This window comes from Oryctolagus cuniculus, chromosome 5 (assembly GCF_964237555.1).
Source record: "Oryctolagus cuniculus chromosome 5, mOryCun1.1, whole genome shotgun sequence".
Lineage (NCBI taxonomy): Eukaryota > Metazoa > Chordata > Mammalia > Lagomorpha > Leporidae > Oryctolagus > Oryctolagus cuniculus.
In genome coordinates this window covers 123,451,441-123,473,859 of record NC_091436.1, presented here as the reverse complement: position 1 = coordinate 123,473,859, position 22,419 = coordinate 123,451,441, and the positions used below count along the sequence as shown (strand labels likewise).

General features: G+C 41.3%; 1 protein-coding gene across 2 annotated transcripts; it reads left to right on the top strand.

The window, feature by feature from the left end:
- Window positions 1–4,072: 4,072 nt before the first annotated feature.
- Window positions 4,073–20,932, top strand: TDRD6 (tudor domain containing 6). 2 transcript variants are annotated; one of them, XM_008263009.4, is made up of 5 exons: window positions 4,073–10,651; window positions 12,982–13,106; window positions 14,341–14,439; window positions 18,170–18,236; window positions 20,367–20,932. In XM_008263009.4, exons 1-5 carry the CDS (start codon window positions 4,600–4,602, stop codon window positions 20,408–20,410), a joined length of 6,387 nt encoding a protein of 2,128 aa, XP_008261231.1. In that variant the 5' UTR covers window positions 4,073–4,599; the 3' UTR covers window positions 20,411–20,932. The 2 variants fall into 2 exon arrangements, with proteins under 2 accessions (XP_008261231.1, XP_008261232.1); XM_008263010.4 differs by lacking the exon at window positions 18,170–18,236.
- Window positions 20,933–22,419: the final 1,487 nt, after the last annotated feature.

Sequence of the window (22,419 nt, the reverse complement as noted above, 5' to 3'; positions counted from 1 at the left end):
AATGCCAGTTATATATCACCACTAGGATGGCCCACAATATTTGTGAGCTTGAAATTTTTTAATATTAAAATGATTTTTTTGCACAATCCCCTCTCCCCTGTCTTTTCAAATATGCTGTTTCTCTGGGATTTTCTTTGCCCCTAGGCACCAAGTACTGCAGCCAGGAAACTTCAGGGTCATCCTTTTCATTGTTTTTTCTTTACTTACTTTTCCAAAATGCTTACATCTAACTAAAGAAGAAAACCCAGACCAGTATCTTATGGATATGGATGCAAAACCACCCTTGAAGTAGTACTCTGCATACTCACCATTATTGTTGTTATTAAAAAACAAAAAAAAAAAACAAAAAAAAAAACAAGTGTTGATGAGATTGTAGAAAAATTGGATTCATAGTACATTGCTTGTGGGAATGGAAGTCCTGCAACTATTGTGAAAAACACTATGGTGATTCCTCAAGGAGTTACCACATGATTTGGAAATTCCACTTCCAGGTATATACCCCAAAGTATTGAAAGCACAGACTTGAATATATACTTGCAGAGTAGATTTGATGGTAGCATTATTCATATCACCAAAAGCTAGGAACAGTCCAAATGCTCATTGACAAATGAATGAATAAACAAAAGATGGCATATACATGTGATGGAATTTTCATTCTTGAAAAGAAGGGAAATTCATGCTATGATACAGATAAACCTTACAACTTTATGCTGAGTGCAATGAGCCAAGAGAAGTGGACACACATTGTATCATTCTACTTATTTGAGATACCTAGAATAGCCAAATTCATGGACACAAAAAGTATAATAGTGATTACCAGGGTCTGGAATATGGGGAGGGAATGAAGAGTTATTGTTTAATCAGTATACAGTTTCAGGATGGGTAAAGAAAAAGTTCTGGAAATGGGTAGTGGTGATGGTTGCATTTCACAATAATATGTACATATTTAATGTCATTAAACTCAACATTTAGAAATGATGAGAATGGTAAATGTTACATATATTTTACTCTGATTAAAAAAGAAAAAGAAAACAAAGCCCATGAGCATAGATGTGAAAATATATTCACAAACTGAATTCAGCATGATAAAAATGATAATACATCATGATTAAGTGAGTTCAGGATTTTAAAATCAATCTATAATTCACTTTTTAAATTTTTTAAACAATTATAGATTGCTTAAAAACAATCAATACACTCTAATAAACAAAAAAGAAAAACCTATCCCAATAGTATGTGAAAAAATATTTGATAAAATTCAAGAGTATTTTATAATAAAAATTCCCAAGAAAATATTAGAAGGGAACTTCCTTATCCTGATAAAAATGATCTAAATAAAATCTATAGTTAATATCATATTGGTTAAAGACTCTCTTCTGAAATCAGGAACAAAGGAAGGATATACATTTTCCCCATTTGTATTCAGATCTGTACTGGAGGTCTTACCATTACAGTAAAGCAAGAAAAAATATGAAAGTACAAATACTGCAAAGGAACATATAAAACCACCTTTACTCACACACAATATAATTTTCTGTGTAGAAAATCCAAAGGAATCTACCTAAAACTATTGGAATTAATAACTGAATCTTTGCAAAATCTTATTAGGGCCAGCGCCGCAGCTCAATAGGCTAATCCTCCACCTAGCGGCACTGGCACACCGGGTTCTAGTCCAGGTCAGGGCGCCGGATTCTGTCCTGGTTGCCCTCTTCCAGGCCAGCTCTCTGCTGCCCGGGAGCGCAGTGGAGAATGGCCCAAGTGCTTGGGCCCTGCACCCCATGGGAGACCAGGAGAAGCATCTAGCGGTGCACAGGCCGCGGCGGCCATTGGAGGGTGAACCAACGGCAAAGGAAGACCTTTCTCTCTGTCTCTCTCTCACTGTCCACTCTGCATGTAAAAAAAAAAAAAAATCTTATTAGAAGATCAGTATGCAAAAGTAAATCTATTTCTGTATACTCAAATGAAAAATTAGAATCTCACAACAAAAAAGTTATTTACAATAGCTTCAAAAACATGAGAAATTTAGGGATAATTCTGACAAAATGTGTGCAAGATTTATTCGCTGAAAGCTGCAAAACATTGCTATAATTAAAGACCTTCATGGAGCGACAGAATGTCTATCCATTAAAAGATTCAACATTGCTGTAACATCAGCTCTTGTCAAATGGCTGCCTACAAATGCAATCCTAATAAAAATCCCATCAGGTTTTAATATTTTTTCATAAATTAGCAATTCTACAATAAATATGGAAAAGCAAAGATCTTGAACAGACAAAACGATTTTGAGGAAAAAGAAAAGCTGGAAATTTCTTATTACCCTAATGTCAATATTGGCTTTTAAATAGTTTGGAAAGTAAGACAGTGTGATATTGGCATGAAAATAGACATAGACATATCAGTTGATGGAACAGAATAGAGTTGAAGAGTAGACTGACTCACATATGCTGGTTTAAATTTTGGCCAAAGCATCAATATAATTTTATCCAGAAACAGTCTACAACAAATCGCACTATAACAACTGGATGTCTACATATAAAAATAAAACAAATGAAACCCTCAACCCTTAACTCACTACATATACAAAGGTTTAATTCAAAAAGCATCATAGACCTACTTATAATAACCAAAATTATAAAACTTCTAAAAATATGAAAAATTTGTTTTGATTTTTTGTTAGATAAAGATTTCCTGGGACCAAAAAACTCATCTAGAAAAAAATTTTAGGACTAATTCACAGTTCTGTGAATTTCATCTAAATTAAAATTTTTTCTGAAAGACTATTTTAAAAATGAAACGACAAGCTATACACTGAGAAAAATACAAAACACATAATCTGACCAAGGACTTTTTTCTAAAACACATAGGAACAATTACAACTGAAAAATAAGATGATAACCCTTTTAAAAATGAGCAAAAGGGGTCGCTGCATTGGGTTACAGTCCACCCCAGCAGCATCCGCATCTCCTGGGGGCGATGGTCGGAGTCCCAGCTACTTCAATTCCTATCAAGCTCCCTGCTAGCGTGCCTGGGAAAGCCCCTGAGGATGGCCCAAGTCCTTGGGCCCCTGCACCCAAAATGGAGACCCAGAAGCAGCTCCTGGCTCCTGACTTCCCATTGGCGCAGCTCCCGCTGTTGCAGCCATTTGAATGAACCAGCAGATGGAAGACCTCTCACTCTGTCTCTACCTCTCTCTCTAGCTCTTTCAAATAAGTAAAAATAAATATATTTTTTAAAATGAGCAAAGGATTAGAACAGACACTTCACTAAAGATGTATGATGGTGGATAAGCACATGAAAAATGTTCATCATTAAGAGATTAAAACCACAATGAGATACCACTGTAGAACCCAGGAATGGCTTAAAATAAAAGGACTGGCAATACCAAGTGCTGCAGAGAATGCAGAGCAACTCATACTTTGTTAGGAATACAAAATGACACAGACATTCTGGAAAAGAATGTGACTGTCATGAAGTTCAACATACACTTACCATATGACCCAGCAATCCCATATATTCTTAGTATTCACCCAAGGAAACCTTTTCTACACAAACACATTTAGGTGAATGCTTATAGCAGCTTTACTGATCTTCACCAAATATTGGAAATAAGCAGAAGCTCCACCATCTATTGAATAAATGTGGTATTTCCATACATAGTAAAACTCAACTATAAAAATAACTACTAATAAACACAATGACTTGGATGAATCCAAACGCATTATACCAGGTGATCAAAAACCAGACATGAGAGGCCACAAACTGATTGCGTTTTTATGACATTCGGAAAACCCAAAACTACAGGATCTGAACCCATGAAGAACAGGCAGGAAAGGAAAAGAGGCAGAAAGGAACATTCTGGATAATACCAGGTCGGTGTGGGTGGGGGCGGACGCACACAGACTTCATCCTAACCTCACAACTCTCAACTCAGAGGATGAAACAGGTTCACAGCACAGAGAAGCCACCCGCTCAAGGTCTCCCACGCACTGAGCAGGCCAAGGCGCCCACGCGGCCTGCGGTGCGAGCGCAGGACCTGGCCTCTGAGAGTTCGGCCTTAACGCCTGGGAACGAGCCGTTGGCGCCTCCATTTCTCGCTGCCATTTTGGATGGGGATGCCCTGCCTGGCTCCGTCGCTGCCACGCAGGCTCTCTGCACAGTAGTCAGAGGGAGTGGCATTCCGGGCCTCACCACAGCCGCTCGCCACGCCCTGCCGGCGCGTCCCGCGGAGTTGAGGGCGCTCTGAGGGAAAGCAGGCTGTGCCCCCAGCCGCCCAGCCCTAGGCCTGGCCGCAGGGCCCTCGAATCTCTCCTCCGCCCTCAGGCCGCGTCCCCGCAGCGACCAGGCGGCGCCGGAAGTAGGGGCGCCGCGTGCAGCCAATGCCTGCGCGGCGGTGCGACCCTGAGCGGTTAGTCCGGCGGCCGGGTCTTACCAGTCGGCGCGAGCCCCCGAGGGCCCCGTCTGGCGCGCCGTCGAGGGCCGCCTCGCCAGGCGTCCTTCCCATTCCCTCGGCCCTCGGAGCCGGTTCTGGCGGCGCGGGGGATTCCGCGGGCCTGACGCGCAGTCCCTGAGCGCTCAGCGAGTCCCGACCGCGCCGCGGAGATGTGCTCGACGCCCGGGCTGCCCACGCCGGGGGCCTCCCTGGCTCTGCGGGTGTCCTTCGTGGACGTGCATCCCGAGATGATCCCCGTGCAGCTCTGGGGACTGGTGGGCCCGCGGCGGGAGGAGTACGTGCGGCTGAGCAGGGAGATCCAGGAGGCGGTGGCCACGCGTGGCCCGTGGGCGCTGAGCGGCACCGCGGCCTCTCCCGGAGAGCTGTGCCTGGTGCAGGTAGGGCTCCTGTGGCACCGCTGCCGCGTGGTCAGTCGGCAGCTGCAGGAGAGCCGCGTCTTCCTGCTCGACGAGGGCCGCACCATCACGGTGGGCGTGGGCTCGCTGGCGCCGGGACGCAGCGAGTTCTTCCATTTGCCCTCGGAGGTGCTGGGCTGCGTGCTGGCCGGCCTGGTGCCGATGGGCAGCGGTGGCGCGGGCGGGGGCGAGCCACAGCACTGGCCGTCCAGCGCCGTGGACTTCCTTAGCAACCTGCAGGGCCAGGAGGTGCACGGACGGGTCCTGGACGTGCTGCTGCTCCATCGCCTGGTTCTGCTGGAGGTGCCCAGTGTTTTCCAGCAGATGCAGGAGCTCGGTCTAGCCCGGCAGGTGCCCGACAGCCTCTTCCGCTCGCTGCTCAAGCGCTATCTCGCGGCGGCCACTGCTGGCCTGGGCTCCTGGGCCCCGGTTCTCCCGCGAGCCCTGCCCAAGCAGGAGCAGCCTGGCCTGGATTACTTCTATCCGCGGCTGCAGCTGGGTGTGACGGAGCCCGTGGTGGTTACCCAAGTGTGCCATCCCCACCGCATTCACTGCCAGCTCCGGAGCCTCTCGCAGGAGATTCACCGGCTCTCAGAGAGCATGGCCCAGGTATACCGAGTGTCAACTGGGACAGGGGATGAGAGCTCAACCAGTGCCACCTGGGAGGAGAGGGAGGAGAGCCCAGACAAGCCGGGCTCTCCGTGTGCGTCCTGTGGATTAGATGGTCATTGGTACAGGGCACTCTTGCTTGAGACTTTTCGGCCCCAGCGCTGTGCCCAGGTGCTCCACGTCGACTATGGAAGGAAGGAGTTAGTGAGTTGTAGTAGCCTTCGGTACCTGCTCCCTGAATACTTCCGAATGCCTGTGGTGACCTACCCTTGTGCGTTGTATGGACTCTGGGACGGTGGCAGGGGCTGGTCTCGGTCACAGGTTGGTGACCTAAAGGCGTTGATCCTGGGCCAGGCCGTGAATGCGAAGATTGAATTTTACTGTTCCTTTGAGCACGTGTATTACGTCACCTTGTACAGAGAGGATGGGATGGATCTTAACAGTGTGTTTGGAGTCCAGGCGTGTTGCTTGGCTGACCGATTGCTTCAGAGCCAGGGCAGAGAGGAGGAAGTGGAGGAGGAGGAGCCGGAAACGGCTGTGCAGTCTCAGTCTCCCGCCGAAGACATGGACGAAGAGATTTCCCTCCCCGCCTTACCGTTCATCAGGTTGAAGATGAATGCCTTTTACGACGCCCAGGTAGAATTTGTGAAAAGCCCTTCTGAGTTTTGGATCCGGCTGAGGAAACACAGTGGCACTTTCTCCAAGCTGATGAAGAGGATGTGCAGTTTCTACTCCTCGGCCAGTAAGCTGGACGGTGTGGTTTTGAAACCTGAACCTGACGACCTTTGCTGTGTCAAGTGGAAGGAAAATGGCTACTTCCGCGCCATCGTCACCCGATTGGATGACAAGAGCGTGGATGTCTTCTTGGTTGACCGAGGCAATTCAGAAAATGTGGACTGGTACGACGTGAGGATGTTGCTTCCTCAGTTCCGGCGCCTACCGATACTGGCTCTGAAGTGCACCCTGGCTGACATTTGGCCTCTGGGGAAAACCTGGAGCCAGGATGCGATTTCCTTTTTTAAGAAGACTGTCCTCCACAAAGAACTAGTCATCCACGTCCTGGACAAGAGGGATCGCCAGTACGTCATTGAGATTCTTGACGAATCAAGAACAGGGGAAGAGAACATCAGTAAGGTCATTGCCCAAGCCGGCTATGCCAAGTATCAGGAATTTGAAACAAAGGAAAAGATCCCAGTAAATACCCACTCCCCAGGGCATGTTTCAAACCATTTTACTGCGGATAACACCAAAGCCTTTTCTGCCAAGAAGGGAGAAGGAGACCAGAAGACCAAAAGAGATAATAAAGCCACGTGTGCGGCAGAAGCTTTGACCGATGCAAATGTTACAACCAACCTAGTTGTGCAGGAAAAAGAGGAAAGGACACCTGCTTACTCTTCTCTTACGGAGAATTTCTTAGGACTTAAGACAGTCTCGTCTGGTACAGGAGAGCTCCAAGTCGGAAGCACAGTAGAAGTCAAAGTATCTTATATTGAAAACCCTGGCCATTTTTGGTGTCACTTCACCAGGAACATACAAGCATTTAAGACTCTAATGTGTGATATTCAAGAATATTGCAAAAACACAGCTGTTCCTTACCAGGGACCCTCCTCCTCTTGTTTGGCAAAGCGAACAGCAGATGGAAAATGGTCCCGAGCTTTGATTAGCGGGACACAATCTTCAGAGAATGTCAAAGTACTGTTTGTAGATTATGGAGACCAAGAAATGGTATCTGTGAATGACATTTATTCAATTAATGAAGAATTTCTCAAGGTTAAGGCCCAGGCTTTTAGGTGCAGTCTGTATAATTTAATCCACCCAACTGGTGAAAATCCCTTTGTTTGGGATGAAAAGGCAATACAAGCTTTTAGTGAATTTGTAAATAATGCGTGGCAAGACAATCTGGAGTTAAAATGCACAATATTTGCTTTGGCCTCCATACATAATGAAGAACTGTTTAGCATCGTGGACTTGGTAACACCCTTTCAGAGTGCATGCCAGTTTTTGGTAGAAAAGAGACTTGCAAGGCAAGAAAAATGTCCGAAGCCCCTGGAGTTGTCTGTTCAGCTGCATTCCTACTACTATTCTACACATGATATGAAAATTGGAAGTGAAGAATCAGTGTATATCACACATGTTGATGACCCTTGGACATTTTATTGCCAGCTGGCCAGAAATGCACATATTTTGGAACAGTTATCACATAGTATTACCCAGTTGAGTAAGATTTTGCTGAGTTTAAAAGTGTCTCCCTTGATCCCTGATACTCTGTGCCTTGCTAAGTATACCGATGGAAACTGGTATAGAGGGATAGTAATTGAAAAAGAACCAAATAAAGTCTTCTTTGTTGACTTTGGGAACATTTATGTAGTAGCAAGTGATGACCTGCTTCCAATACCTAGTGATGCCTATGATGTCTTACTTTTGCCCATGCAAGCTCTTAAATGCTCATTATCTGATATTTCTGATCACATTCCAGAAGAAGTGACAACATGGTTTCAGAAGACTGTTTTAGATAAGTCACTTAAGGCCTTAGTTGTAGCAAAAAGTTCAGATGGAAGACTGATTATAGAACTATATGATGATGGTATTCAAATTAACGCTAGTGTTAATGAAAAGGTAGGACTCCTTGGTTGCAAAGTCAGAACAAAGGGGAAAAAAGCTGAAGCACTCCTTTGTACTGCTGAAGCTCCTGGAGAAAGAAATAAAATTTTGAAGTTTTCCCCTACAGAAATTTTAAGTAACTCAGTTCAGAACAAATCACAGAGTAGAGAGATTTTGGGAGAACCATACAGACCTAAGATCAGCTCAGCGTGTAAGGAGCTCAAACTTTTACAAAATTCAACAAAGACAAACTTAGTCACCCAAATTCAGGACCCTGTGGGAAGTAAGAATAATCATATATTCCCAGTAGCAAGAGAAAAGAAAGAAGACATTTTTGCGGAGCTGCCTTTGAAAGCCACAAAAGTAGAAGCTGCTCTTTCAGAGAGAAAAATAGGAGAATCACGCAACAAGGACTTGCCTCTAAAATTTTCTCAGTTCCCACAGAAAACTGTAATGCCTGGCTTTAAAACAACTGTATATATTTCACATATCAATGACCTTTCAGACTTCTATGTTCAGTTAACAGAAGATGAAGCTGAAATCAATCACCTTTCAGAGAGATTAAATGATGTTAAAACAAGGCCTGAATATTATGCTGGTCCCCCCTTGCTAAGCGGAGATATGATATGTGCCATTTTTCCAGACGACAACTTATGGTATCGTGCCGTGGTCAAGGAACGGCAACCTAATGATCATCTGTCTGTACAATTCTTAGATTATGGCAACGTTTCTGTGGTCCCTACTAACAAAATAGGCAGACTTGACCTCACTAATGCAATATTACCAGGACTGTGTATCCGTTGCTCTCTAGGAGGCCTTTGGGTCCCCGACATTATAAACTGTACGGAGATGATGCATTACTTTTCCCAGCGGACTGATGAGGCTCAAATCAGATGTGAATTTGTTAAATTTCAAGACAGATGGGAAGTTATTCTTGCTGATGAGCATGGCGTTATAGCAGAAGACCTGATTAGCAAATATGCTTTCAGTGAAAAATCTCAACTAGGACTTTCTACCCAAATAATTAAAGGTGCCTGTTCAAAGTCCGACAATTCTGACATTGACACTTCAGTCTTCCTTAACTGGTATAATCCAAAAATGAAGGTGGTGAGAGCATATGCCACTGTAATAGATGGGCCTGAGTACTTCTGGTGTCAGTTTGCTGATACCAAGAGACTTCAGTATTTAGAAGTAGAAGTACAAACTACTGAGAAACAGATAACAGATCAGAGAAATTGTGTACCACATCCCCACATTGGCGACCCTTGCATAGTGAAATACAGAGAAGATGGGCATTATTATAGGGCCCTTATCACTAATGTTTGTGAAGATGATCTTGTATCCGTTAGGCTGGTGGACTTTGGAAATGTTGATGACTGTGTGGACCTGAAAGCAGTCTGGAGCATTCCTTCTGAACTTCTCTTAGTTCCCATGCAAGCTTTTCCCTGCTGCCTCTCAGGATTTAACATTTCAGAAGGTGTATGCCCTCAAGAAGGAAATGACTATTTTTATGAAATAGTAACAGAAGATGTATTGGAAATAACAATATTAGAAGTTAAAAGGGATGTTTGTGATATCCCTTTAGCCATTGTTGACTTGCAGAGCAAAGGCGAAAGTATTAATGAGAAAATGAAGAAGTATTCTAGGATTGGTCTGACTAAGAGTGATCTGCCCTATGAAAACAGTGGCCCAGAGATAAAGGGAGCTCATGAGTCTCCCAGTCCTGATGCTGGACCTAAGAAATTGAGTACTAAAGCTGTACAAGACAAAGCATGCTTTGTGCGACCACAGACAGAGGAGCTCTCTGAAAGCATTGAAAATGATTTAAACATTATTGAAACCAAACCAAGTAAACTCTGTAATGCTGAAACTGAAAATATCTTCGAAGCTTTTGAAAAGACATGCAAAGATAAAATTGGCACCAAGGTACTGGAAGGTAAAGTAGAGCTCCACTCGGCTGACAAAGCAAAGTTTGAGGATGAATATATTCTTACAGGATTTAGCACGTTATTACCACATGCTAGCAAAACAAAGGATATATTAGAGCTGAACTCACTTGAGGTACCACTTTCTCCTGATGAAGAATCAAAGGAATTCTTAGAACTAGAATCCATCGAGTTGCAGCATTCTCTAGTCGGAGATGAAGAAAAAGAGGAGCTAGGACTGGTGCCTCCAGTCGCGCCTGTCTTGGATGGCTGTGGCCCAGAAAGTCCCCTAGAACCATTTGAGGTGGAGCTTCCCCTCACCTGTGAAGCTGAGAGGCAGGAGGAACTGGAACTGCCTATAGCCCAGCTGTCTCAAGATGACAAAATAAATCCTTTGTCTTCAAGCATCAGTCAGAAAGCCCAAGAATCCAGGAGTGCAGAGGACACAAGAAACCCAAGTTGTGCGGAATCTTTTGATGACCAGCAGGGGATGCCATTACATCTACCTGGAAAGAATTGTGACCCCCAAATGCAGATTGAAATAAGTACACATAAAGAAGAATTTGCTGACTATGAAAACAGGGATGCCATCTCCTCACTGATCCCTTTGTTCCCTAAAGAAGACCCCCCTAGTGAGAGGAAGCACAGTGCTCTACCAGACTGTGTTTCAGGTACGTGAATAGATTTTTTCACTTTTAAATTTAAAGTAGTGTCTCTCAAAAGATCTTCTTTGTTTTAAAGATAAGAGAATACTTATATAAATTTTCTTAAGTTACTTTTTTGCAAGACCTATTAAAACCCAGGAAGTGAGTCAGATTTGAATTTTTATGAAGGGCATTTTAAATACGGAGGAAATTAATTGTGAAGTCAATATAAAATAATATGCACTGGATAAAATGCTGAAATATTTGCTTTGTGTTTAACAACAGACAGCTTAAAAACTGTTACCTTCCAAGAGGTCATCACATTTATTTACACTTTAATAAGTCATTTTTATAATTAAGTGGGTATATCTTTTGGTAAGTTTTAAAAAGCATGGTGTTCCCTCACTATACACTGCTATAGGCATAAATTACAATGGGGTAATTTTGGCAGAGTCTTTTTCAGACTTACCTGTATCATGCATCACTTTTGCCATTCATTTAGAAACTCTTAAACAAACAAAAACAGAGAGCTTCCATTAACCAAAAAAATCTCAACAGTCTTGAGAAAAGCTTAAAAAGTATTAAATTTTAATATGTAATCTTTACTATTTGATACTTAAAATGGCATTGAGTAGATTATTTTAAACTTTCTAATGAGTTAAACTTTTAAAAATATTTATTTATTTGAAAGGCAGGGTGAAAGAGAGAGGGAGAGAGAGAGAGACAGATGTTCCATCCTGTTGATTGACTGTCAGATGGCCACAACAGCCAAGTCTGGGCCAGGACAAAACCAGAAACCATCCTGACCTCCCACATGGGTAGCATGGGCTGCAGTTCTTGGGCTGTCACCTGCTGTCTTTTCCAGGCACATTACCAGCGAGCTGGCTCAGAAGCAGAGCAGCCAGGACTTGAACTGGCACACCCATATAGGATGCTGGCATCGCAAGCAGCAGCTTAACTATCCATGCCACAATGCTGGCCCAATTATACTTTCTCAATGTCAATTTTTATTTTATTAAATTTGAACCAATGTACAAAACAGAGAAAATATTAGAATGAGAATGAAAAGTACCATGCTGTTACTACCAAGAAATGACCATGGTGTTAACACCATGGTGCACTTTCTTTTTGTATTTTATTTATCTTTTACCCTCTTTTTTGTATTTCTGTAATGTTTAAAAACAAAACACTAGGAGCCAGCACTGTGGCATACCATGTAAAGCTACCACCTGTGGTGCCGGCATCCCATGTGGGCACTAGCTTGTGTCTCGGCTGCTCTGATTTCAATCCAACTCCCTGCTGATGGTGCTCCTGGGAAAGCAACGAAGGATGGCCCAAGTCCTTGGGCCCTTGCACCCACAAAGGAGACCCAGAAGAAACTCCTGACTCCTGGTTCCGGACTGGCCCAACTCTGGCCATTGGCGGCCATTTGGGGAGTGAATCAGCAGATGGAAGATCTCTTTCTGTTTCTCCCTCCCTCTCTCTGACTTTCAAATAAATAAATGAATCTCTTAAAAAATGTAATACTATCATGTAGTGTTGAACCCACTATCATGTAGTGTTTAATCCCTTAAAAATGTGTTCAGGATATTTTAATATATAGTATGCCATCATGTGGGTACACTATGATTTACCTAAATATTATCCTTGCATTAGATGTGTAATCTCCACAGTCACATTTTAATAATATCAATTCCTAACTTTGTAATAGAAATGTCTGCTCAGGTGCCACATGTTGCCTTGGTTTTAGGATAGTAGTCGTAACTATTTGAAGCATAACTCGTGATAATAATACTGGCTTTTAGTAGTAATTTTCAGTGGTGGAAATGCACATCCTTTTTTAAAAGAAGTCTGTAACTTTATTTAAAAGATTCATTTATTTACTTGAAAGTCAGAGTTACACAGAGAGAGGAGAGGCAGAGAGAGAGAGAAAGGTCTTCTATCCGCTGGTTCACTCCCCAATTGTCCACAACAGCTGGAGCTGGGCCAATCTGAAGCCAGGAGCCAGGAGCTTCTTCCCATGCAGGTGTTGGGGCCCAAGGACTTGGACCATCTTCCACTGCTTTCCCACACCATAACAGAGAGCTGGATCGGAAATAGAGCAGCCGGGTCTTGAACCGGCGCCCATATGGGATACCGGCACTGAAGGTGGCACCTTTACCTGCTATGCCACAGCGCTGGCCCCGCACATCCTTTTTTTAAGGAAAGTGGTAAAAGAGACTTAAAACATGTTATGCCAATGTCCTAGTTGCATAATATGATTGTACAGTCACAATAAATGATGAGAAAATGCTTATGTGTCTCACTTTAAGGAATTAAGAGGTATGCATTGAATCTTACTTTATTCATTCTGACAGCTCAACCACAGAACATTTTCAGTCTGAAAGGGTTTACTGTTGGTTCCAAATGTGTTGTATGGTCAACTCCAAGAAACACCTGGTCTAAATGTGAGATTTTGGAAATAGCTGAAGAAGGCACAAGAGTAAGTAAACTTTAAGCACTTTATCTCCAAATGTACTTGCAGACTGCTAAGGAGATTTGACCAGACATTATCAGACTAGGAAATGCAGCTGAAGAAATGTTCACCTGCTTGTTCCCTTGGCAAACTGGCATAGTGCAAAAATCTTTTGAAGCATCCATGTGTGTGTGTATATGAGACCTAGTGCGAAGTCATCCTAGGTGCTTTTACTCCCTTACCCTCCAAACCCTGTAATCACCAGTCCCACATTTTCCATTTATTTCCTCCTATTTGGAACTTTTTTATACCTAATACTACTACCTTAGTTAAGTCCTTGATTTCACAGCTACATTGCTGCAATAACTTTGGTTAGGTTTTCTAGTCTTCCTTCATCTCATTGTCCATACTGCTAGCATTAAGATTATCAAATGCCAACCTGGCTGCATCATACTGTGTAAAGTCTTACAGGCGCTTCCAGTTGGCTGTTTGTCCTGTAATCTGAAAGTTACCAGTATCTGAATCACCTGGTGTGTTTCTTAAACTGTAGATACTTGGGCCTTAATGTGGCCTACTGGTTCAGAATTTCTAGGGGCAGAGTTCTGGAATGCATTGAGATTGGAGAACCAGTATTCTAGGATATAAATGCTCATTAACGTGGCAAAGGAGATCCTCCAGGAATGAGCATCCCTATACCTCTCCAGTCTTAGGTCTGTCTTCATTATATTTCTATATTTATATCAGTTGGGCATTAAACTGCATAGCTTCTCTTATGTATGCCATTCTGCTTGCCAGTTCGATGTATTTGATAATGCAGTTATAGTTTACCTGTATTCTATTACAGTCCTAAACTGTTTAATTCCCATTTATCCTTAAAGATTTACTATAGCTATCACTTTTCCAGGATGCATTCCCTGACATTATTTTCTAAGTTAACTCTTCCCCTTAATATTACCCCCCTAAAAAAAGGCTTTATAGCTATATTTTATTTCCACACTACCGCAGAAGTGTTTCATACATTGTGTGGATTTGTAATTATCTGCTTACAGGTGTTCTTTTCACTAGATTTTTATCTCCAGGCATAGGTACTAAATATATGTTTGCTGAACTGAAATAACATCGAGTTTGAAACATAAGATTGAAGTTTAAGAAAATATTTTTTATTGTCTTTTGAAGTTTTTCATTTTCAAAGGTATTATATACATAAAACGTAACAGATTTCAGAACTTGCCAATTTTTATTATTTTTTTTTCTCTCGTAGGTTTTAAACCTTTCCAGTGGTAAGGAGGAGATAGTGAACCCTGAGAATGTCTGGAATGGCATACCTAAATTAGATAAATTAGATAATAGTCCATCTGAGGTATGGAATCCTTTAAACGTTAATTAACAAGAGTATTGTTCTACATTTTGAAAGGTGGTTTAACAAGTATTTCCAAATCCCTTGTGTTGAGAAAAATGGAGAAAAATTAACATTCTAAGTGTAAAAACTAAAAGCAGTAATAACAAAATCAGTGATTCTAGACTTTATGCCAAGTATCTATTTGCACATACATTTTACTCCTTGGTTTTCACTTTGAGGTTTAAAGAATGGAAATTGTTGGTGTTGGTGACTTATAAAATTCATGTTTGATGCAAAAAATCTGAGAGAATTGGTGAAATTAAAAATGAGAAAGTAATAACCACCTTTAGTATGTCCATCTGAAGACAATCAAGTTGATAAGCCTGGTTTTCTTTTGTAATTTTTCTCTTTATATGGAATAGAAGTATGAGGATTTTAAAATAAAGTTCCTGGAAAACATGAAAAAACTGCATGGGTTTAAAATTTTTTGCACCAAAATAAACTTGTTTTTATTTATTTTTGTAATGCCTGCTTTTTTTTTTTTTTTTTTTTTTTTTGACAGGCAGAGTGAACAGTGAGAGAGAGAGAGACAGAGAGAAAGGTCTTCCTTTTTGCCGTTGGTTCACCCTCCAATGGCCGCCGCGGCCGGCGTACCGCGCTAATCCCATGGCAGGAGCCAGGTACTTATCCTGGTCTCCCATAGGGTGCAGGGCCCAAGGACTTGGGCCACCCTCCACTGCACTCCCTGGCCACAGCAGAGAGCTGGCCTGGAAGAAGGGTAACTGGGACAGAATCCGGCGCCCCGACCGGGACTAGAACCCGGTGTGCCGGCGCCACAAGGCGGAGGATTAGCCTAGTGAGCTGCAGCGCCGGCTGTAATGCCTGCTTTTAAAAAATTTATTTGAAAGGCAGAGAGAGAAATCGACAGAAGAAGGGAGAGCCCTATTTGCTTGTTCACTTCCTAAACGCATTCAGTGGCCCCAGGCTAGACTAGGGTTGGAGCTGGAAACCAAGATCTCAATATAGGTCTCCCACATGGGTGACAGGAACCCAGTCACTTGAGTCATCACCACTGCTTTCCAGGGTCTGCATTAGCAGGCAGCTGGAGTCAGGAACCAGGTAGTGAACCCACGTACTCTGATATGAGATGTGGGCATCTTAACCACCAAGCCAAATGCTTGTCCCAAACTTATCTTTTAATTTTTTCCATGAATTTTCAAAGTACCCTTCTATTTCACCTACATATTTGGGCACAATTGATGTGATTCTACATACAGTTTTATATTCTGTGTTCTTTATTTAAGACTATATGATGGGAAAGTTCCCATGACATTATGATGTGTCTGTGCACTTGGGTTTAATCTCTTTGCAGTTTGTTGAAGTTCTTTCTTCACATCAGTTGGTTGTCTTTTCCCTCAAGAAGTAGTAACTTTTACTGGTACTTTGTATGTTGAATAGTTTGGATTAATCCTGAACATTTTGGATATTGTGTTTAAGATTTTGGGTCCTTTTAGAATTTCTGGGGAATGTTGAAGTTTTAGCAGATAATTGGCACTGTTAGATTCAGGCTACAGGGTCTGTCTCTCTGTAGCTGATGGTTCCCATGCCAGTTTCATTATTAGAATTTTTCAGTTTTAGCAGCCAAATGAATTTGTGCAGTTGTTCAGATCTGCCCAGCACATAAGCCACTTGAAAGTTAGTCTGGGACTTGGTTGATGTTGTGCGTAACTGGTTGTGTTGTGCATCGTGTAGCTCAGGAGTGATGCTGGCACTTAGATCAGTTTATGTAATTTTAGAGGGGTTAACATTTCCCAACTCCTTCCCTGAGATATCCTCCACACTTTCTGGATTCAAGGTCTCTTTTTTCCCATCCCTCAGGGATCAATCCATTTGTTGGGTTCCAGGCAGAAAATATGTTTCTGTGCTGTTAGGCAGTTCTTCACTCCAGTGAAGCAGGTGAAGAGAAGAGCGAAAGAAAGAATCCCCACTACATCTAGATAACACAAGGTCTCTTTCTTTCCTTTCTTCATTCCATTGGCCAGAAAGACAGGTATTCCTTCACAGTTTCAGCAGCCTGCTTGCCATTACTGTCCTCAGGCAATGTTTGGAGGTAACCCTTGTGTGGGCCTGGAAGAAGAATTAGAAGGAAAAAAAAAAGTGATAAAGGGATTTTCCACCATTCCCTAACTCTCCAGGATCCTTTTTATTGTCTTTTAAAGTTCTTCATTTTCAAAGGTATTATATACATAAAGCAGTAACAGATTTCAGAACTTGCCAATTTTTATTAATTTTTTTTCTCTTGTAGGTTTTAAACCTTTCCAGTGGTTATAGAAGTAAGGGATTTCTCACAGAGTTTTGAATGCCCACCTGAGTTGGGCAATTTTGATTTCGGCCCACCTTTAGATTAAAACCAAGACACAAGTACAAAAAGAAAACAGAAAAATGCTATAAAACTCACCTTTGTTGTGAATCATTATTCAAGCTTTCACTTAGTTCTCAATCCACCTATTCCCATTTCCTTTTGAAATTCCCCAGTAAACTTTTTGCATTCTGCCCAGAAATTCTGGTTGTAATTACTGGAAGAGGGAGGCTATAGTCAGCTCACTGCATTTTGGCTACAACTAGAAAGCATAAACAGTATTTGATGGCTGCGTAAGATTGCATGATGTTAAAGAGCTATAATATATTAAATCAATCCTTATAACATTGACTGTTTGGGCTGTTTGAAAATCTCCACTGTTACAAATAATTAGACACTTCTCTTTTCCTGCTTGCATTAATTCCATTTTTGTCAAAAATAACAGCTTGCTACACTTGTCGTTTTGCATCCATATTTACAAAAGCTTTCAAATTTCTGATTGTTTCCATTAACTTTGAAGAATCCACCAAATAACATACATCCTTACGTATATACAAAATTCTATTTGGATGTAGTTTACCTGCCAAATAGAAAAGAACTATTTAGGACTATTTAAAGTATACATAAAATTATATTTGTGTGTGTGTGTGTGTGTATGCAATTACTTCTAGTTCTAAGCTAATTAGAAAACATAGAAACTACTTATGAGTAGTCTTGGAAATTTTTGATTTGGTTATTAATGGGATTTAAATGGACCTTTCCTCAAATTTGAGCAAATTCTTAAGGACATATGTCTACAAATGAACTAATTCCCCTTAAAAACTGAATATTGTTAGGTATGAAGTCATGTATAACTTTTTATGATACCTCAAGTTGCTATGGCCTGAGGATCTGATTATGTAAATTAAAAGAATTTTGTCTTTATTTGAGCTATTACATTCTACTATAAGAATATATCTCATTAATTAGTTTTTGTATTACCTCATATAAGCACATGCTATTAATTATTGAAAGGAATATAGGGTAAATATATTCCCTCATCAATGAGTCTTTAATGAAGCACCTGTGATTCCCCTTGGGTAAAGTGAATAGCAGCCCCTTGAGCAATGATGTCCCTGCCTCCTTTACCATCCACCATAGCTGTCCAGGGTCTGGGAACTTAACATTGGAAAAAAGGCTTTTACTGCCTGGGTGGAGTGCTCCACCCAGAAATGAGTATTTGAAGAAAAAAGTGTACTTGAGGTGGTTCTTCACTATAAATCAGATTGTTAAACTTTCATAGGAATTCTGTTTGTGGACTCACTTCTGGTTTGTCTGTGTCTTGTTTCTGACATAAACTGCTCTGTGCTTATAGTAAAGAATCAGTAGTAATCCAAAGGTTCCTTTTGCTAGGCTGTGTTCCACACAGTGGGGAAGGACCCTTACTTCACATCATCAGATGATGCTGCTGCAGTTATGGGTAACTTGTTTCTATTTTATATTTTTTAATTTCTTTTTAAAAAGTTTTAGACCTTATTCTTCTAAAAAAATTTTTTTCAATTTGAGAGGCAGAAAGACAGAGATCTTCCATCTACTGATTCACTCTCCAAATGCCTGCAATAATCAGGGGTGGGCCAGGCTGAAGCCAAGGGCTCAGAACTCAATCCAGGTCTTCCATGTGGGTGGCAGGGATCCAAGTGCTTGAGCCATTGACTTCTGCCTTCAAGGGCATACATTAGCAAGAAGCTGGATAAGAAGCAGAGGAACTGGGACTCAAACCAGTCACTCCAGTATGGGATGTGGACATCCCAGGCAGCATCCTAACCACTGCACCAAATCCCCATCCAGTTTGTGTTTTTATTTCTTTTATTTTTTTAAATTTTTAAATTTTTTATTACTTTTTAAGGATTTTATTTATTTATTTGAGAGGTAGAGTTACAGACAGAGAGAGGGAGAGCTAGAGAGAAAAGTTCTTCCATCCACTGGTTCGCTCCCCATATAGCTGCAACTACTGGAGCTGAGATGATCTGAAGCCAGGAGCCAGGAGCCAGGAGCTTCTTCTGGGTCTCCCATGTGGGTGCAGAGCCCCAGCACTTGGGCTATCTTCTACTGCTTTCCCAGGCCATAGCAGGGAGCTGGATTGGAAGAGGAGCAGCCAGGACTAGAACTGGCACCCACACGGGATGCCGGCACCACAGGCAGAGCGCCCATATGCCACAGCACTGGTCCCCCAACTTGTTTTTATTTTATTTATTTACTTATTTCTTGACAGGCAGAGTGGATAGTGAGAGAGAGAGACAGAGAGAAAGGTCTTCCTTTTACCGTTGGTTCACCCTCCAGTGGCCGCCACGGCACACCGCACTGATCCAAAGGCAGGAGCCAGGTGCTTCTCCTGGTCTCCCATGGGGTGCAGGGCCCAAGCACTTGGGCCATCCTCCACTGCCTTCCCGGGCCACAGCAGAGAGCTGGCCTGGAAGAGGGGCACGCAGGAAAGAATCCAGCGCCCCGACCGGGACTAGAACCTGGTGTGCCGGCGCCGCTAGGTGGAGGATTAGCCTATTGAGCCGCGGCACCGGCCCCAACTTGTTTTTAAAATAATATACTTTTATTACCCAGAATTGTTAAGTCATTGATAGAATTATACCGAATCTCTCAAACAAAAAATTTATCCATTTTCTTGGATGTTATAATGGGGGAAAAAAGCACTTTAGATAAAAATGCTTAAGTGTGTTTGAGGACAAATAACCAAGATTACCTCCTGAAATATCACAGGCAATTTATCTGTTGGTTGAATTAATCTTGCAAGTTCAGTCTGATAAATTCATATGTTAAAGATTTTGAAGCAACTCCTTATACCTTCAAATGATAATTGTATGTTAAGTAATCTTTGGAATTTCTTTCTGGAGTTTCAGTTTGTTCACATATGATTCCATAGGATTCATGCTTGTTCCACATTTTTGTTCATAAGTAGTACATTTTTTTTTTCAAATTCATTTGAAAGGCACAATTACAGAGAGAAGGAAAGTATATAGAGAGATCTTCCATCTGCTGGTTCACTTTCCAAATGGCAACAACAGTTGGGGTTGGGCCAGGCCGAAGCCAGGAGCCTGGTGCTTCATCCAGGTCTCCCATGTGGGTGCAGGGGCCCAGGGTGCATTACCAGGTGCATTAGCAGGGCTGGATTGGAAATGGAGGCTTAACCTGCTGTGCCACGATGCCAGCCCTGCACATTGGTTCTTAGAATTAGGCATATTGAGAATGAAGTTCATCTCCTGTCAGCTTTAGTATTTTGTGAAATGTACACACTAATCAATGACAACACAGAACTGTTGATTATCCCCTAATATTGTCCCGACAGAATATAAAATATGCCAATTTAGTAATTTCTCAGAGAAACTTTATTTAACACTAAGACAATGAGAGAACCAAATACTAAAAAGGAAAAACAGCTATTATTTCTACAGGAGTAATTAATTCCCTGTAGTAATTAGAGTACTCGCCTGCCCTCCCTCTGTCCTTTTAGAGGACATGAAATGGAAGCGCCACTAGAAATAATTTTCTTGTTTTTGTTTTCTTTCTCGGCTTTAAGCTTTTCTGTTCTCTTTTTCAGAAAAGGAGTCTGGAGGTGATGTGGCTTTAACTCTGGATCCATAGACAAGGACATTCAGCCAGAAGCTGCTCTTCCACTACTAGCTTCTTACCCAGACCAACAGAGTATCTGGGAGAATTCCAAGTGTGTAGCCAGAGGACATCGTCACTCTTGAAAATCGTTATCTGCATCAAAGACAGAAACGGGCTCAGGTCAACCATGTAGCTTAGTTGTAAAGGTGCTGTGGTATACATGGATTCAGGATCTTTCTTCTGCCTTTAATCATCTTTGTAATCAGTCGGAAACACTTATTTTGCTAAATAATTTTACTAACATATTACTCGCATTTCAAAAAAATCTGTTTTATGCTTAGGATATAGTGTTCAAATTAAAATAGAATATAGGTCCGTTGCAAGTACATTCTAGGACACTACTTAGGATGGCTTTGCTGGCAGTAGCTCCTTCAGAATTTTTGTTTTGATTTTGAAGAGTTGCCTTGTCTATCTAGTTAAAGCACTTGATGAATGCTCTGTTTAACTTGGAGGTACTCTAACACGATACAGATTTCAATAAAGTTTTTCCTTCAAGGGATGATAGTCTCATTTCATTAAAAAGAAAACAACACTCTTGAGTATCTCTGATTCCATCTCTTATCTATTACTGGAGATGGGGGGGGCATGGTAATATAAAACGTTGGCCTTTATGTGTAAGTCACTCAGCTGATACCGTAAATACATTTTCTAATTTCAGTCATCAGCTCTGAGGTACATATTAATATTATCCATATTTTAGGTAAGAAAATTAAAGCTTTTTTGAGAAGTTAAATAATTTTTCTAAGGTCTTATAGCTAGTGAATAGCAAAGGCTTGGGCAATCCAACTTCAGATCCATCTAACTTCAAAGTTTATGCTCTTAAACATAGTTTTGTAGGAACTGTAAATCCTAGCCTTTGGAAACAGATCTTAGCTATATCTGCTTCTTAGATGTGTGACTTAGGAGGTTATATGGTATCTTTGAGCCTTGATCTTCCTCATCTGTATAATGGTGATAACAAAACCTTTATTGCTATATTTTTTAAGATCAGAAATAGTTTATTCAAAGTGTTGTAAAAAAAAAGTAGGTACTTGGTAAATGTTTCTTTTTTGAAAAATACTCATTGTACACTTTGCTGTTTTTTTCCCCCACCTTAAATCATTGGATAGTTTCAGAAATTATTATTTTCTTTTTGCATTCATATATGCCACAAAGGATTGTAAAATTACCTTGGAATGGGGCATCAGTACAATTATTTCAATGTTTCTGAAACTAATAAGAAGGAGGTTTGCCAAATGAGACTAAGGGAAAGATCTGTGTGTATGAAACATTATCAGATGCTGAAGCTTAATGGGAAGTGAGAATAAACAGTCTTAAAAATTGGTGTAATTTCAATAAAGTAGAAAAGGAGAGGGGACTGTCATGAAGGTACATGAGTTGGATAACTATATTGCATGGCCCTGGGATAATGAATATTGGAGATGGGTTTGGCACACTAATGTAGGAGCTATGATTGTCAATTACTAGGAGAAAAGGTCAGTCAGGGTGCTTTAGGGTCAGATAATGGAAAACCTTCAGTTTCAAGCTAAGGAGTTAACTTCCTAATTAAAAATTGTAACCTGAATGGCTACACGAAAGGAGAAGTTCACTTTCTCAGAGTAAGTGTTTTTGTACCTAAAGCCACTGAGGCATGCCTGAGATGCCAGATGGGTAAACACAGGCATAGAAATCAGAATAGGAAAGTTATCAAGGCTGGTTTACTAGGTACTGAGTGTCCTTGTTCTCACGGGCTAAAGTAAATTGTGGAGAATTCATAGAAACAGGACATACTTAGACTAACACATGTACTTTACTAATGAATAGCGTAGATTTTATATCCTTTGGTAAACCCCAAATCATCTCCCATGATCCCCAGATGTATACAAGATTTTCTTGCTTCAGATATTTTTAGGGCGAACATGACACATACTTCCACCTACTCATTTAAGAGAAATATTTTTATAGTCTTTATTTTTTATCTTATTTTTAATTTAATTTTATTT